The 13494-nt window shown below is 41.1% G+C and overlaps 5 protein-coding genes across 29 annotated transcripts in view; 4 read left to right on the forward strand and 1 right to left on the reverse strand.

Annotated features, from left to right (window-relative positions):
* LOC108047999 (protein phosphatase 1 regulatory subunit 12B) overlaps positions 1-1231 on the forward strand; it is a 30370-nt gene extending 29139 nt beyond the window's left edge. For 12 of the 23 annotated variants that reach the window (XM_044458131.1, XM_044458133.1, XM_044458142.1 and 9 more), the window contains one exon: positions 5-1231. In XM_044458131.1, coding sequence (XP_044314066.1) covers positions 5-91 — 87 coding nt within the window. In that variant the 3' untranslated portion in view covers positions 92-1231. The remainder of the gene's footprint in view (positions 1-4) is intronic. The other 11 variants (XM_044458128.1, XM_044458127.1, XM_044458129.1 and 8 more) reach the window with 1 other exon arrangement.
* Positions 1232-1772: 541 nt separating this feature from the next.
* Positions 1773-2840, forward strand: LOC108047998. The gene is made up of 3 exons (XM_017128442.2): positions 1773-1939; positions 1997-2307; positions 2362-2840. Exons 1-3 carry the CDS (start codon positions 1810-1812, stop codon positions 2674-2676), a joined length of 756 nt encoding a protein of 251 aa, XP_016983931.2. The 5' UTR covers positions 1773-1809; the 3' UTR covers positions 2677-2840.
* Positions 2841-3499: 659 nt separating this feature from the next.
* On the forward strand, positions 3500-4972 carry LOC108048007 (uncharacterized protein DDB_G0271670). Of its 2 annotated transcripts, XM_017128456.2 has the most exons (4): positions 3500-3668; positions 3756-4078; positions 4135-4431; positions 4500-4587. In XM_017128456.2, the coding sequence occupies exons 1-4, from the start codon at positions 3536-3538 to the stop codon at positions 4500-4502; spliced, it is 756 nt and encodes a 251-aa protein (XP_016983945.2). In that variant the 5' UTR covers positions 3500-3535; the 3' UTR covers positions 4503-4587. The 2 variants fall into 2 exon arrangements, with proteins under 2 accessions (XP_016983945.2, XP_016983944.2); XM_017128455.2 differs by having other exon boundaries at positions 4135-4972.
* A 216-nt stretch (positions 4973-5188) lies between these two features.
* LOC108048008 (threonine aspartase 1) lies at positions 5189-7245 on the reverse strand. The gene is made up of 3 exons (XM_017128457.2): positions 7047-7245; positions 5994-6979; positions 5189-5921 (listed from the first exon to the last, which is right to left on the reverse strand). The coding sequence occupies exons 1-3, from the start codon at positions 7072-7074 to the stop codon at positions 5838-5840; spliced, it is 1098 nt and encodes a 365-aa protein (XP_016983946.1). The 5' UTR covers positions 7075-7245; the 3' UTR covers positions 5189-5837.
* A 450-nt stretch (positions 7246-7695) lies between these two features.
* On the forward strand, positions 7696-13491 carry LOC108048005 (H(+)/Cl(-) exchange transporter 5). 2 transcript variants are annotated; one of them, XM_017128451.2, is made up of 10 exons: positions 7696-8102; positions 8896-9232; positions 10070-10236; positions 10295-10498; positions 10554-11186; positions 11243-11460; positions 11529-12089; positions 12145-12308; positions 12365-12578; positions 12642-13491. In XM_017128451.2, the coding sequence occupies exons 1-10, from the start codon at positions 8016-8018 to the stop codon at positions 12730-12732; spliced, it is 2676 nt and encodes an 891-aa protein (XP_016983940.1). In that variant the 5' UTR covers positions 7696-8015; the 3' UTR covers positions 12733-13491. The 2 variants fall into 2 exon arrangements, with proteins under 2 accessions (XP_016983940.1, XP_016983941.1); XM_017128452.2 differs by having other exon boundaries at positions 7735-7753.
* Positions 13492-13494: the final 3 nt, after the last annotated feature.

Raw genomic sequence — 13494 nt, forward strand, 5'->3', positions numbered from 1 at the left:
ACAGCAACTTGATGCCTACAAGTCGGATAATCATCGCCTGAAGGAGGAGAATGCCGCGTTGATTAGAGTAATTAGCAAATTAAGTAAATGAAATTATGTTTTACTTTCAGTGTATGTATGTCTGAGAACCTATATCATCGAGAAGCAACAATTTTACTTTATTTACCAGCTCGAAAAAGGCTGAAAAAAAGAAGAGAATGTTAAAGCAAAATGCGATGTAAGCGAAAGCGGGATATTCGCGTGAAAATTTCAAAATTTGTTTATTATTTGTGTTAGGCCTTTAAGAATTAGGTGAAACCATGTTTCAAATATCGTTGAGAATTGTTTCGTTCGTTTTTATCTAAAAAAAAATCTAATGTATTTGGTCAAATTTTATATACGAAATAGAGCAAATTATAAATAAACTTACACAAATCAAGCTTAACTATATTTACATAAACATACGCGAAGTGTATAACGATCAGAAGATCGCAAGAAATGTAATGAAAAACAAAAACCTTTACATACAAACTGAGAACATATTCATCAAATGAGCCCTAGTTACATTACAGATTAGTTTAACTACATGATACATAATATATATATATTTTTTCATATATAAATTATATATACACATTACATAATATATATTTAAAGCAACAGAATCATAAGTTCAACATTTCAATGTGTAATATCATCAAGGAACCAGACCGACCGCCAGTTGAGAGAGTCCGGAGATGTGTCGAAACCAGCCCACGCGTCAACTTACTAAGTGTAATCATTATCATCCAATTGTAATTGTGTTTAGTGCTGCAGATATATAGGCATCGGTGGGGCCATCAAAAGCTATAGTATGTGCACCCATAAACTAAGGAGACTTCGTTGCTAAAGCTCCATGGCGCTAATCTATAGATCAAGATGTGCTTTACACCAGATGCACTAATTATTCTATTATTTGAGTACCTTAATTTAAGCAGACACTTTTAGTTTTCTCCTTCACTTCGAAACGTATTATATACATTTACATCGTACTATATTTTACTTTCGCTTATAACGAAACAAATGATCATACGCATATTTCTGTTATTTATTAAATTCGCCTAAGAGATTTTGTGTTACTCGTAAATGGAAACGATAATCAAGCATAAACAAACATAAAAACGTGAATTGTGTAATATGTAAAATTGTGTGAGAAAATATTTAAGAAAATTTGATTCAAATACGAAACTTAATAAATGTGATCGCAAGCAAACTAATTTGTTGTTCATTGGACTTTTCAAGGATAAATGGGTATTCTACTGTAGTTTCTCGGAAATGTTTATTTTTGTGTAGATAACAAACTGTCAATTATTTTGACGCTGATATCTCTCATTCAAGGTGGCTTGGTTTATTTTTTTATTGACAGCATTCAGCACTGTTATTTATTTTACCCATGATAAGATCTACCTTAAAGTTGGGATTAGAAATTCGCTTGGAATGTGTTAATTTTCCATGTTATGGTAATTCTTTAATAAATCTGCATTGTCAATAATTTTAAAAAATAATTCAATTTTGAAGAAGAAAAATTTAAAAATATATATTTTTTATCCCTTCTTTTTCGATAAACCTCAACTGGCGAAAAGCTTCAATATTACTTTATTGATGTAAATTGACGCCTGTGTCAAAATCTGACAAACAGCATTATCACAATAGCCATACAGGCATAATTAAAAGTAGATTTTCTTTGAGCTTTTGTATTGTCAGCTATATAAGACTGCAAGTGCATTGCCGAAGTCATTAAACTATCTTGCAGTTCTACCAGAGAGTATCCAGTTTAATTTCCCAAGGAAGATGCAAGGGATAATATCGATTTTGGCCATTGTTTTATGTGGCCTAGGAGTTGTGATTTCTCTGAGTTGTAAGGAGTGCCTAACCACCGATGTCTACTGCATCAACCAAACTTCATATAGAAATTGTATAAGTAAGTCAAGGACATCTATCTTTAGTCTTCAATGCTGACACTTTAGATTTCACCCAGACAACGTTCCTATTGGAAATGTTATAAACTGTCGTGCTGATACGGTTTGCTCTAATTCTAATGACGTGTGTGTGGAAAGTTCGAAGATAAATGAAGATATACAGGATGTGTGTGGCACCTCTGGAGGAATCGGATGTGGACAGTGTACATCTAACAAGTTCACTTGTGTCAGCCAAAATCAATTCGTTAGATGTTCTGGCACTACTTTAATTGACTCCAATATCTATAACTGCGACACTGATGAAGTGTGCATTTCTGAAGCAATTAGCAAATATGAAAACATCTGTGTGCCCTCATGCGCCCGTGATTTTGTGGGTACTTATAGATAGTTAACTAAATCTGAATTAATCATAATTTATTGGCAGTTGAACCTGAAAGCCACTTGCAGCAACGTCGACTACACGACGACGACAACCGCAGCTCCGACTACTACTACACCCAGTCCGGATGAAAAAGCAAGTGCGTGCTCCGCAGCAGAAACTTCTTTACAAATACCAGCCACTACCAAGTACTTCCTGACCAAATACCCCTTGGATACCTGCGGAAGTTATCTCTACTGCGAAAAAAATGAAAAAACAGCTAAATGGGACACCGTATATGTGCCGTGCCCTGCAACCAAGCCGTTCTTTGACTCTGCTAAATCCTTATGTGTGGCAACTAAACCATCTAGTTGCACCTGAACCGACTAGTTAGAAGACTATAAACATTCATTGTTATTTAAATAAAGCCGATTGCATGACAATGGCGACTTTTTAAAAACTTAAAAATATATTTTATTCCTTTAATAAAATATAATGTAACTACAAATTGTTGTAATTATAACTTACAAAACCATCTTATCTTATCTTACAAAAATATTTATAAAGGTTTGTGGTTTTTGATTGGTATTTTTAAAGTGAGTATACGAATGAAATTTTTTTTTATTTTATAAATAATAGCAAATTTATGGTTCAAACTACATCTTGCAAAGCAAGTACCACATAAAATAAGTTAAAACTTTATAGCTAAATGCTTCTGGGATTAACAATCCGAAAATAAGATTTTAAAAAGCATTGTATTTATTGTTATTAGCAGATAAGCCCAACTTAAAGAGAGTATTTTAATTCGTTGCTGGAATTTTGTATATCAACGTAAATTTAGCTCACTAACCATCTAATACATTATAGGAAAATTGTATAATTACATTTATTATTAAACCACAAATAATCAGTGAACCTTCAAAAAAGCCGTATAATAGTACTGTTTATTAACCTTAATTCTCGGTAAGAAGTATATAAAATAAGCATGTTGTTGTCATTTGCTGATAGGCAATACCGCCTCTTTTAGAACGCTTCTATATTTCTTTATGATGGTAGACTTTTGGCAGGCACAGACGGAACCAAATTTGACAAAAATATTATCAAGAAAGGGTCCCATAAACAGTTGAAGGTTGAAGCAGAGCAAGCTCGCCCGCTATATAAGGCAGTCGATCCGTGGTTGGGATCATATCAGTTCTTAGTTCAGGTTGAGCAACATTACCGCGAAGAGTTTCGAAAAAACATGCAGAGGATAATCGCAATTGTGGCCATTGTGGCATTGGGAGTATCTTTCGCGTCGGCCCAAAGTTGTCAAACGTGTTTGTCGGATAACGATGTGTACTGCCACAATCAGACCTCATATCAGAATTGCATGAGTAAGTCCTGAATATATTTGGGTAATCCTTTTTGATACCCTAGGTTCTGAGATATTGAAAGATAAATATGCCTGCCTGTGTCCTTAGAAAATGCTCCAGTTGGAAGTGTGGTGCAGTGTCCCAATGGCACGGTTTGTTCCAATTCCGACGAGGTCTGTGTGAGCAGCTCTCAGTTGACCTCAACCATCCTGGACGTGTGTGGAACCTCTGGCTCAAACGGCGCCATGTGCGAAGTGTGTTCTACTAACGCCAAATACGCCTGTGTGAGCAACTCTTCCTATGCCCGTTGCTCATCAAGCGGAGATCTACTCACTTCCAATGTGTACAGCTGTGGTACCGATGAGATTTGTGTTATCCAGGCACTTTCTATTTATGATACCCTCTGTGTGCCTGCCTGCGCCGCCGAATTTGTGAGTATTTTCGGGATATGGAAATCGATCTTGAGTAACATTTGATTTCTTTACAGGTGGACATTTCCGCCACTTGCAGCAATTCTGTGTACGAGCCCATCACCACGACAGCTGCTCCGGCTACAACGCCCAGTGCTGAGGAAAAACAGCAGGCTTGCAGTGTTGGCGAGGCCAGTTCCAGTGCCTCTTACTTTTTCGTAAGGAACACGGACGACTCCACGTGCAACAGTTACCTATATTGCCAGAAATCTGGTACCGACTGGGTGGCCCTCTTCATGACTTGTGGCTCCTCGAAGCCGTTCTTTGACACGACCACCAGCAAATGTGTGGAGACCAAGCCTGCCAGCTGCTCGGTAACAACAACCACAACCACCACAACAACGTCTTCTACAAGTGATTCTTCGACTGTTTCTTCCTCAAGTGATTCTACGACTGTTTCTTCTACGGACGCTTCTACTACGCCTGCTCCATCCGTAACTGATTCTACCACTACTACTTCTGATTCTACCAGTAGTGATTCTACCACGGATGCATCTACCACAACAACATCTACTACGTCTGCTCCATCCGAGACTGATTCTACTACTACTACGACCGCAACTGATTCCACCAGTAGTGATTCCACTGATGCATCTACCACAACAACCTCAACTACGTCTGATTCCACCACTACTACGTCTGATCCGTCCGCAACTGATTCTACCAGTAGTGATTCTTCCACGGATGCATCTACTACGACTGCTGAATCCGAGACTGATTCTACCACTACAACTGCTACAGAATCCTCCGGATAAATCTCCAATAAATACAGAACAGGTTTTCTCAAAGTTTTTAAAGTATTAGATTTGTAAACAATCTTTAATAATCATTAAATAAAACTGAAATAATAATTACGGTACATTTACGAATTAGTTATTGCTGATTATACGTTGTGACCTTACGATTTTAAATATTACTAAATTCAAGGACACGAACTTAGGCAGTCAGCTAATGGAACTCATTTGTTTGGGGGTGTATGTATGTTTGAAAAAGCCTCGAGATGTTTAGGAATTTATATGCCATGAAATACCATGGGATTATTAGCCGAAACCCCATAAACGGAGAAATGAATACGTATGAATGTTGTATTTAAAAAAAGTTCGCGTCATATCTGTGTTTGTATGTACAAATCGGTTTACGCTAAAAGTAAAAGCATTTTCACAATGATCACATATTCATGTTGAGGACAACTGATGATACTAGAGACCTTGATATTGTGTGTGCATGCTGTGGCTTCTGTTTCGCTGAAATTAATGGGTTAAGTTCTGTACATTGATGGCCGTAAACACTTGGACATAAACACACAGATGCGCACACAAGTCAGCGCGTCTAAATATACAAACGGATACAAACATATGCCCCCTCGAATATGATATTCCGAACCGCTGGCTGATTTATCTAGCGCACCCGGTTCGACGAGGAGAACAATATTCGAAATCCTATTTCATTGCTACTAGTACTGCACACATTACAATCTACGAGAATTTACAATAAAAGTTTTTTCTTAATTATCTTAATATTTCGTCGAGAGAAAGCAGCATGTACATAATTCTGTCCCGGCTCTCCTCCTCCGGCGCTTTCAGCCGCTTTCTGCCATTTGCCATTGGCAGCGATTGTCGCGGCAATTAAACATTAAATCAAATGAATTGCAGATGCAGAGCAGCAGGACCAGGAGCAGCAGGGGGATGCCGCTGGCGCTAGTTGGCCAGCCAGCCCACATTTAAATGCGCAAATGGAAATTATGGCCATTGACGACGCACGACCGGCCGGGGACGCTGTACGTGGGCAGCGGCGAATGCACAAACTGCAAAACGATAAACACACACCAAACTAGATATAGATTCAAAATCGGAAAATGATGGATGGGCGTACGAACCTTTGGCACCCTCTGGTTGGTTGCCATATAGCCGACACAGAACGACTGCGTCGTGTGGCTCCACATCACCTCGCCGCTGCTCTGGCCCGGATAATAGAGCAGGGTCAGTGCGCCGGCGTAGAGATCCTGCTGTCGGGGCAGCAGCGGTGAGTCGAGAAACTTCTGCTTGAATGTCCGATGGAGACTGGTCACCGCACAGTCGCTGCTGAAGGCCCCGTGGCAGATCTCTCTGGCCAGCAGCGTTTTCATCAGGTACTCACCGTTGCCGGTTGTGCAGGTGGCGATAGCCAGTTCGTCTGTATCGGTAGCCCAGCAGCCAGCTCCATAGGTGGCTGCCTGGCCCACTCTACCTGGAACTTTAAGAAGTATACCGCCGGAGCTGCATCCAGCCGCCGTATTTCCCGCCCCATCGACACACACCGCACCCACTGTGTCCAGGGCGGCGGCCAGTTCCACTTCGTTTCCGGGTTCCGGGACGGCTACAGGTTCCTCGGAGGCCGCTTTGCCCAATCTGCTGTTCACCACCAGATCGTACTTGCTCTTGTAGTGATTGAACTGGAACTTGGCCTTCGATGAGATCAGGACGGCGGGATCCACCATAGAGCAGCCCACTTCGTCGGCATAGCGCTCCGCTCCAGTGCCGGCGAGGATCATCGGTGGAATGCGTTCCAAGAGCTGTGGAGTGGACTGGGCATCGCAGATGCGTCTGGCCAACTGGATGGGGTTTTTTACCCGGCTGACGTTGGTGCATGCTCCGAAGTTTAGAGTGGAGCCATCCATTATGGCCGCATCACACTGCACTGACCCGTCCAAGCAGAGATTGGAGCCGTAGCCGGCGTTCGTGTAGCCGCAATTCTCCAGTCGTACAATGGCCGCCTCGCAGGCGTCCACGGCGGATCCTCCGTTGCGCAGAATGTCCGTGGCCCGCAGGCACGCCTCCTTGATCACCCGCTGGTACTTGGTCTCGTCGATGCAGTTCCCAGCCCCTGAAAACGGATGGCGGTCATCAATCATCTGGCTGTCGGGTCGGAACCGCCTTGGCCGAATACGAACCTGTGTGCACCGCCACGAAGCCGGCCATGTTAATATCGATGTTTATGCTCGCGCCTTGTTGTTGGCCCAACTGCAATCCGTGCGCTGTACGGCGTAAACAAACTCGGCGACCAGAGTGACCCTGCGGGATTCCTCTAAATATACCACGATCTCTCTGATATTGGAAAAACACCAAAACTGCACACAGAAAAATTAGCAATTGCACTTAAAATGTTCTTAAATTAAAGCTTTAACTGCTTGATTTAAATGATTTGTATATCCAAGGGCTTAAAAAAACACCGAAACAATATAATCAACTAAAATTGTGATTTGCTAATATAATTAAATCAATTTTCCACACCTCTCATCAATAAAAGTATATGTAATAGTATGAATTGATTTGAACTTTATTTTTACTTTCTATAGCAAAACGAATGCTCAGCAAATATTTTATTTGATTTGAAATTGACAGAAAGTGAATGGGGGACTATTATATTTTGTATGTTTATATTGAAATATCTAATCAAAATTAATTTGTAAAATTTAATGTATATAAATAGGAATATGCCTGAAAATTCATAATTTATTTTAACGGTCGATTAGTACAGCTGGCTTGCTATCGAATATATTCACAATCGTCCCTTTTTCGATACATCAATATTTCGTTTCCTTCCCGCTCTGGTCATACTGAATTTCTGATTTTTGCAAATAAAATATTCGCACACAAAGTAAGCACTTTACCAATGTTATGTGTACTATATAATCGTTCAAATACCTGTTCGAGCCATCTCAATGCCACTGAGATCGATCAACTACTCCCGCGAACCGAGTGAAATGGAAAGAAAGTGATTCGATTCGCCCCACGAACAACAGTTTGTGTGTGTTTGTATTTAGTGACGTGCTGCTCTACTCGACTGCGACGGAAAAGACAGTACAAAACAAGAAATTTTGGATAGCTAGAGAATTACTCACGTAGTGCTGGATTGAGCCATGGAAAAGTTTCCGTTGAAGGGCAGCAGGGAGGCTGCCGCGGAGGGCAACAGCTACATAACCGCCTACCAAACGGTGATGAAAAAGGTACGCCGTTCGTGATAAGCCCAAGGGGATTGGATTTCCCCCAATCACCTACCTACTTACGCACCACAATAAATGTCGGTTGGGAAACATGAAATACGAGTTAATTTTAGATAAATATGGTGGAAAATACGTTCTGGTACATCTGTATTTAAATGTGCACAGTATAAAAATTAATATTCTTGTTTAATTTACGTTTAAATTGTTGGAAGTGCTTCCTAAATAAAGATACCCATCTAAGTATAGCGCTTCCTTCATAGGAGCGGCCAGGTTTTCTATTAAAGAAAAAAATATTAAATATTCAGACATATAATAATAAAAGTTATCATTTATGAAACTTCAAAAAAATATATATATGTTTTTATATGCGATTTAAAAACATATACGATCTAAATTACAAAATCTTTTTGGTATATTAAAAGTTAAGGTTTTTAAACGAACTGTTTGGTTTCATGAATCAAATTCTTCAGGATATCCGCTGCTTTTCATTCTAATTACAATTATCTTGCATAGTTTCAAATTTATTTTTAAACTACAAGATAAAGGGCTTTTTTTGTGATTGGCTTGTTTCTCTATTCGAAACTACCCAGCAACATCTGGCATAAGGGGGCGGAAATGTTGCCAAATGTAGTTCTACGATATAGAATTAAACACATATGTATGAATAATTATTACCGAGCTCGATTTGTCCGAGATCTTAATCTTATCAGACTTAATGCGTAAACAAAGCGCTTTCCAACCTCTCCAAATAGTCAAACCGTATCTTATAGCTTTTTGTCATTTTCGCTCTTTCCAGTCCAACGGACATACGAACGGAACGGGCGGCGACGGCGACATCGACGGAGCTTTTCGTGACCACCCGCTGGCCCAGCACTCCAAACTGACTACCTCGCTGACGGCGACGGGCACCGACGACGAGGACATGATCGACATCACACCGCGCTCCAGTCCGGGCGACGTGATCGGCGGCGGCGGAAGAGGAAGCAGTAGCGGCTATCACCGGGAAACGGCAACCGAATCGGACACCGAACGAGATTTCGGACACTCAATCGGCGGCGGCAATCATCACAATCAGCGGACAATGCACCACCAGCATGTGCCAACTCACAGTGCCTTCGGCGATCCCATGGACGGTGAGTTCAGAGATATCCATTGCGTAAAGCATCCACTGTCTGTGGTGTTAATCAAGATCATGATCATATGAGTGAGGCGACGTCACCTTACCTCGTCGGTGGCGTGGCACACTGCTGTACTCGCTCTCTAGGCAATTCAATTAATACGTACGATCATTAGCATACAGACACATATGCATAATTGTGGCGGCACTGCTTGGATTCAAGTTAAATTATTGATATATGGCAAATAAGCACCAACACAAGCCTATAGTTTGCACACGTGATGCTAATTTAGAAAAAAATAATCACAGAATAGTCCAAAGAGCCAGCTGGCACTTCCATTAAAAGTTATTAATCGGAATGAACATTAAATTCATTGTGTTTGTTGGGTAAATACCAATTCGCATATGCGATGATCATTTCAATCGCATGGAAATTATGATGTTAACGCCACGCTAAAACGATCAATATCAATAGAAATATTAAACTTTATAGAAGCTCAAGCTCGAAAAAAATTCTGTTTACGATGATTACGAATAAGCTATGTATGTTTATAAAATAATCTGCGTGTCGAAAAATACTATTATTACCAATAATAAACAATCACTCAAATGCCATTCAAGAAAAGAATAGACACACATTCATGTGTGTAGTATCAAAATAGGAATGCAACACGATTAAAATACTCAGAGTTTCAGGGCATATGGTTATAACTGGGAAGCTCTGTTCCTCAGTGGACTTTGACATCAAAACCATTTAAATTAAAAGTTTAATGCCACTCAATCTAGACAATATGACTCAGAGCTTTCAGTGTCAGAACATAAATGCTTACTATTCTCATGTTTATTGCCTTAGGAGCACTATCCTTCTACGGTTCCTCGGATGTACAAGATGATATTCCTGGCATTGGGCAGTACGAAGATTTCCACACCATCGACTGGCAGCGGGACATTGCTCGTGACCGAATGCGACATCGCTACATAGTCAAGAAACGGCAGGACTCCTTGTGGGATCTTATAAAGGTAAAAAATCGAATATGTTTTAAAAGAAAACTTTGACTAATCAATCTTCTTCTTTCAGGGGTCCATTGATGCCGGATCTGGCTGGCTATGCGTTTTGCTTGTCGGTATTGCCGCGGGCTGTGTGGCGGGCATGGTAGACATTGGAGCCAGTTGGATGTCGGATCTGAAGCATGGCATTTGTCCACCTGCCTTTTGGTTTAATCGCGAGCAATGTTGCTATCCGGCGAAGCAGTCGGTTTTCGAAGAAGGGAACTGTTCGACGGTGAGTGCAATAATAATTTATATAAGTAAACCAATTATACAGCTTTTTATTACAGTGGAAAACCTGGCCAGAGATCTTTGGCCTGGATCGTAATGGCACCGGACCATATATCGTCGCCTACATCTGGTATGTGCTGTGGGCCTTGTTATTCGCGTCGCTCAGCGCATCTCTGGTGCGAATGTTTGCACCGTATGCCTGCGGTTCGGGTATTCCGGAGATCAAGACCATCTTGTCGGGCTTTATTATACGCGGCTACCTGGGCAAATGGACGCTGCTGATCAAATCGGTGGGCCTGATGCTGTCCGTGTCCGCTGGCCTGACTCTGGGCAAGGAAGGACCAATGGTTCATATTGCCAGCTGCATTGGCAATATATTCTCGCACGTATTCCCCAAATATGGTCGGAATGAGGCCAAGAAGCGTGAGATTCTATCGGCAGCAGCAGCGGCAGGTGTTTCTGTGGCTTTTGGCGCACCGATTGGTGGAGTTTTGTTCTCCCTGGAGGAAGTTTCCTACTACTTTCCGCTAAAGACATTGTGGCGCTCCTTCTTTTGTGCACTGATTGCCGCATTCGTCCTTCGCTCGCTGACTCCTTTTGGTAACGAGCATTCCGTGCTCTTTTTCGTTGAGTACAATAAGCCCTGGATATTCTTCGAACTCATTCCTTTTGTATTCCTGGGAATAATGGGGGTAAGTCAAATGTAATTATAAATCAAAATATTTTATTGACATGATTTTACCATTAGGGTGTAATTGGAACATTCTTCATCAAGGCCAATTTGTGGTGGTGCCGCTACAGGAAGTTCAGCAAGCTGGGCCAGTATCCCGTCATGGAGGTGCTCTTTGTCACCCTGGTCACTGGCATCATTTGCTACCCCAATCCCTTTACCCGCATGAACATGAACGAGTTAATATTCCTGTTGGTCAGCAAGTGCTCTCCCGGCGATGTAACCAACCCATTGTGGTGAGTTTTCAAAATAACCATTGCTATTTTTATAAAAATTCTAACTATTTTTAACTATTTTCTTTTAGCGAGTACAAGCGCATGAACATAACGATGGGCAACAGTATCATTGAAGTCACAGAGCCAGGTCCGGGTGTCTACAGTTCCATTTGGCTGCTGATGCTTACCTTTATTCTAAAACTGGCCCTGACCATCTTTACGTTTGGCATGAAAGTGCCGGCTGGCCTTTTTATTCCGTCCCTGCTGCTGGGCGCCATCATGGGTCGCATCGTGGGCATTGGCGTGGAGCAATTTGCCTACAGCTATCCCAACATCTGGTTCTTTACGGGCGAATGTGCGGACAGCAATCTCATTACTCCAGGACTGTATGCGGTGGTGGGAGCAGCAGCTGTATTGGGTGGTGTCACTCGCATGACCGTTTCCCTGGTGGTGATCATGTTCGAGCTGACAGGCGGAGTACGATATATTGTGCCACTGATGGCAGCTGCCATGGCCTCCAAGTGGGTGGGCGATGCTCTGGGCAGGCAAGGCATCTACGATGCGCACATAGCGCTGAATGGTTATCCGTTCCTAGACAGCAAAGAAGAGTTTGCGCACACAACACTGGCCGCAGATGTGATGCAGCCAAAGTAAGTACATAAATATGGTTTTATTTTCTAAATTAACTAATAAAAACTCTTTCAGGCGCAATGAAACTTTAAATGTCATCACACAAGACTCCATGACGGTGGACGATGTGGAGAACCTGCTTAAAGAAACCGAACACAATGGCTATCCTGTAGTGGTGTCCCGAGAGAATCAATATTTGGTGGGCTTTGTGCTGCGCAGAGATCTTAACTTGGCTATAGGTGAGTTGTACTTAGCTCGATCCTTATTTTCGATCCTTAAATACCATATTTTTTAGGCAATGGCAAACGCCTGATCGAGGGCATCAGCAGCAGCTCCATAGTATTATTCACGTCGACCCAGCCCATTCAAAATCTGGGACCCCAGCCGCTTAAACTAAAGAAGATCCTAGACATGGCGCCGATAACAGTGACGGATCAAACGCCAATGGAAACGGTAGTGGACATGTTCCGCAAGCTGGGTCTGCGACAAACATTAGTAACACATAACGGGTGAGTTTTTAACAATAAGTCGATAAACATGGAGTAAGTACTATAAACTATGTTCCATTACAGTCGCCTACTCGGAGTAATTACCAAGAAAGATGTGCTGCGTCATGTGAAGCAGATGGATAACGAAGACCCCAATACAGTGCTCTTCAACTGAGTTCATCAGCCAATCAGAAGCTGGGCGAGCGCTGCTTCTAGTTATTATTATGTGAACTATCGCAAACAACAATATTTGATATGTGCAAAATGCAGATTGCAATCTAAGCTTAAGTGAAAAGTTGAACGTGTGGATGCAGAATGGACTGAAGTGGATAAGAGTGGAAACGCGTGATTAGGACAGTTAGGATCGGACGTTCGAACGTGAGAGATTTAGCAAAATTGTGTGCAGTTCTATTATATATTTATATATCGTATATCTCGTTAATGTTAATTGCATAATTTATTTTACTCTAGGCAAATGGTTATAAAAGATGTGTATTCATTTATTGCCATTTTGTAATTATGTCATTATAACACTTTTTCTACACACCACATGTTACTTTTATATGTCCACCTCGAGCCTAATGAAGAGTGTAAACTATGGAATGATTAGAAGTTGATATAAAGTACATTTTATTTTGTGAATCGCTTGAGAATTGCGCCGTTTTAACGAGATCCCCCGGAGAAAATCAGTCTTATTTTTACGCAATATTGTCGAAATGGCTTTAAGTTTTTATGCATTTTGTTCGAAATTCTTCACAAAGAAACTCTTGTTTATACAATATATAGTCTATATTTACATGTGGTATTTGTTAGAGATCTGAGAAATTTTAAAATAAACTCGTGTAAATAGCAACCCTAAGAGAAGATGAAACCGTACATATTAACATAAGCAGTCATGCAAATATAAGCGATTATTTCAAAACTGAGAACGAAATTA

This window comes from Drosophila rhopaloa, unplaced genomic scaffold, assembly GCF_018152115.1.
Source record: "Drosophila rhopaloa isolate 14029-0021.01 unplaced genomic scaffold, ASM1815211v1 contig_163, whole genome shotgun sequence".
Lineage (NCBI taxonomy): Eukaryota > Metazoa > Arthropoda > Insecta > Diptera > Drosophilidae > Drosophila > Drosophila rhopaloa.

Excerpts from the sequence above, each read along its gene's own strand:
- LOC108048005 (XM_017128451.2), top strand. The coding sequence starts at position 8,016 with ATGGAAAAGTTTCCGTTGAAGGGCAGCAGGGAGGCTGCCGCGGAGGGC. Across the intron at positions 11,461-11,528 it reads GATGTAACCAACCCATTGTG|CGAGTACAAGCGCATGAACA; the intron begins GTGAGTTTTCAA and ends ATTTTCTTTTAG. Across the intron at positions 12,090-12,144 it reads GCAGATGTGATGCAGCCAAA|GCGCAATGAAACTTTAAATG; the intron begins GTAAGTACATAA and ends AAACTCTTTCAG.
- LOC108047998 (XM_017128442.2), top strand. The coding sequence starts at position 1,810 with ATGCAAGGGATAATATCGATTTTGGCCATTGTTTTATGTGGCCTAGGA. Across the intron at positions 1,940-1,996 it reads TTCATATAGAAATTGTATAA|ACAACGTTCCTATTGGAAAT; the intron begins GTAAGTCAAGGA and ends GATTTCACCCAG. Across the intron at positions 2,308-2,361 it reads CCTCATGCGCCCGTGATTTT|TTGAACCTGAAAGCCACTTG; the intron begins GTGGGTACTTAT and ends ATTTATTGGCAG.
- LOC108048007 (XM_017128455.2), top strand. The coding sequence starts at position 3,536 with ATGCAGAGGATAATCGCAATTGTGGCCATTGTGGCATTGGGAGTATCT. Across the intron at positions 3,669-3,755 it reads CTCATATCAGAATTGCATGA|AAAATGCTCCAGTTGGAAGT; the intron begins GTAAGTCCTGAA and ends CTGTGTCCTTAG. Across the intron at positions 4,079-4,134 it reads CTGCCTGCGCCGCCGAATTT|GTGGACATTTCCGCCACTTG; the intron begins GTGAGTATTTTC and ends ATTTCTTTACAG.
- LOC108048008 (XM_017128457.2), bottom strand. The coding sequence starts at position 7,074 with ATGGCCGGCTTCGTGGCGGTGCACACAG. Across the intron at positions 6,980-7,046 it reads CTTCGTGGCGGTGCACACAG|GGGCTGGGAACTGCATCGAC; the intron begins GTTCGTATTCGG and ends ATCCGTTTTCAG. Across the intron at positions 5,922-5,993 it reads CCAACCAGAGGGTGCCAAAG|TTTGTGCATTCGCCGCTGCC; the intron begins GTTCGTACGCCC and ends ATCGTTTTGCAG.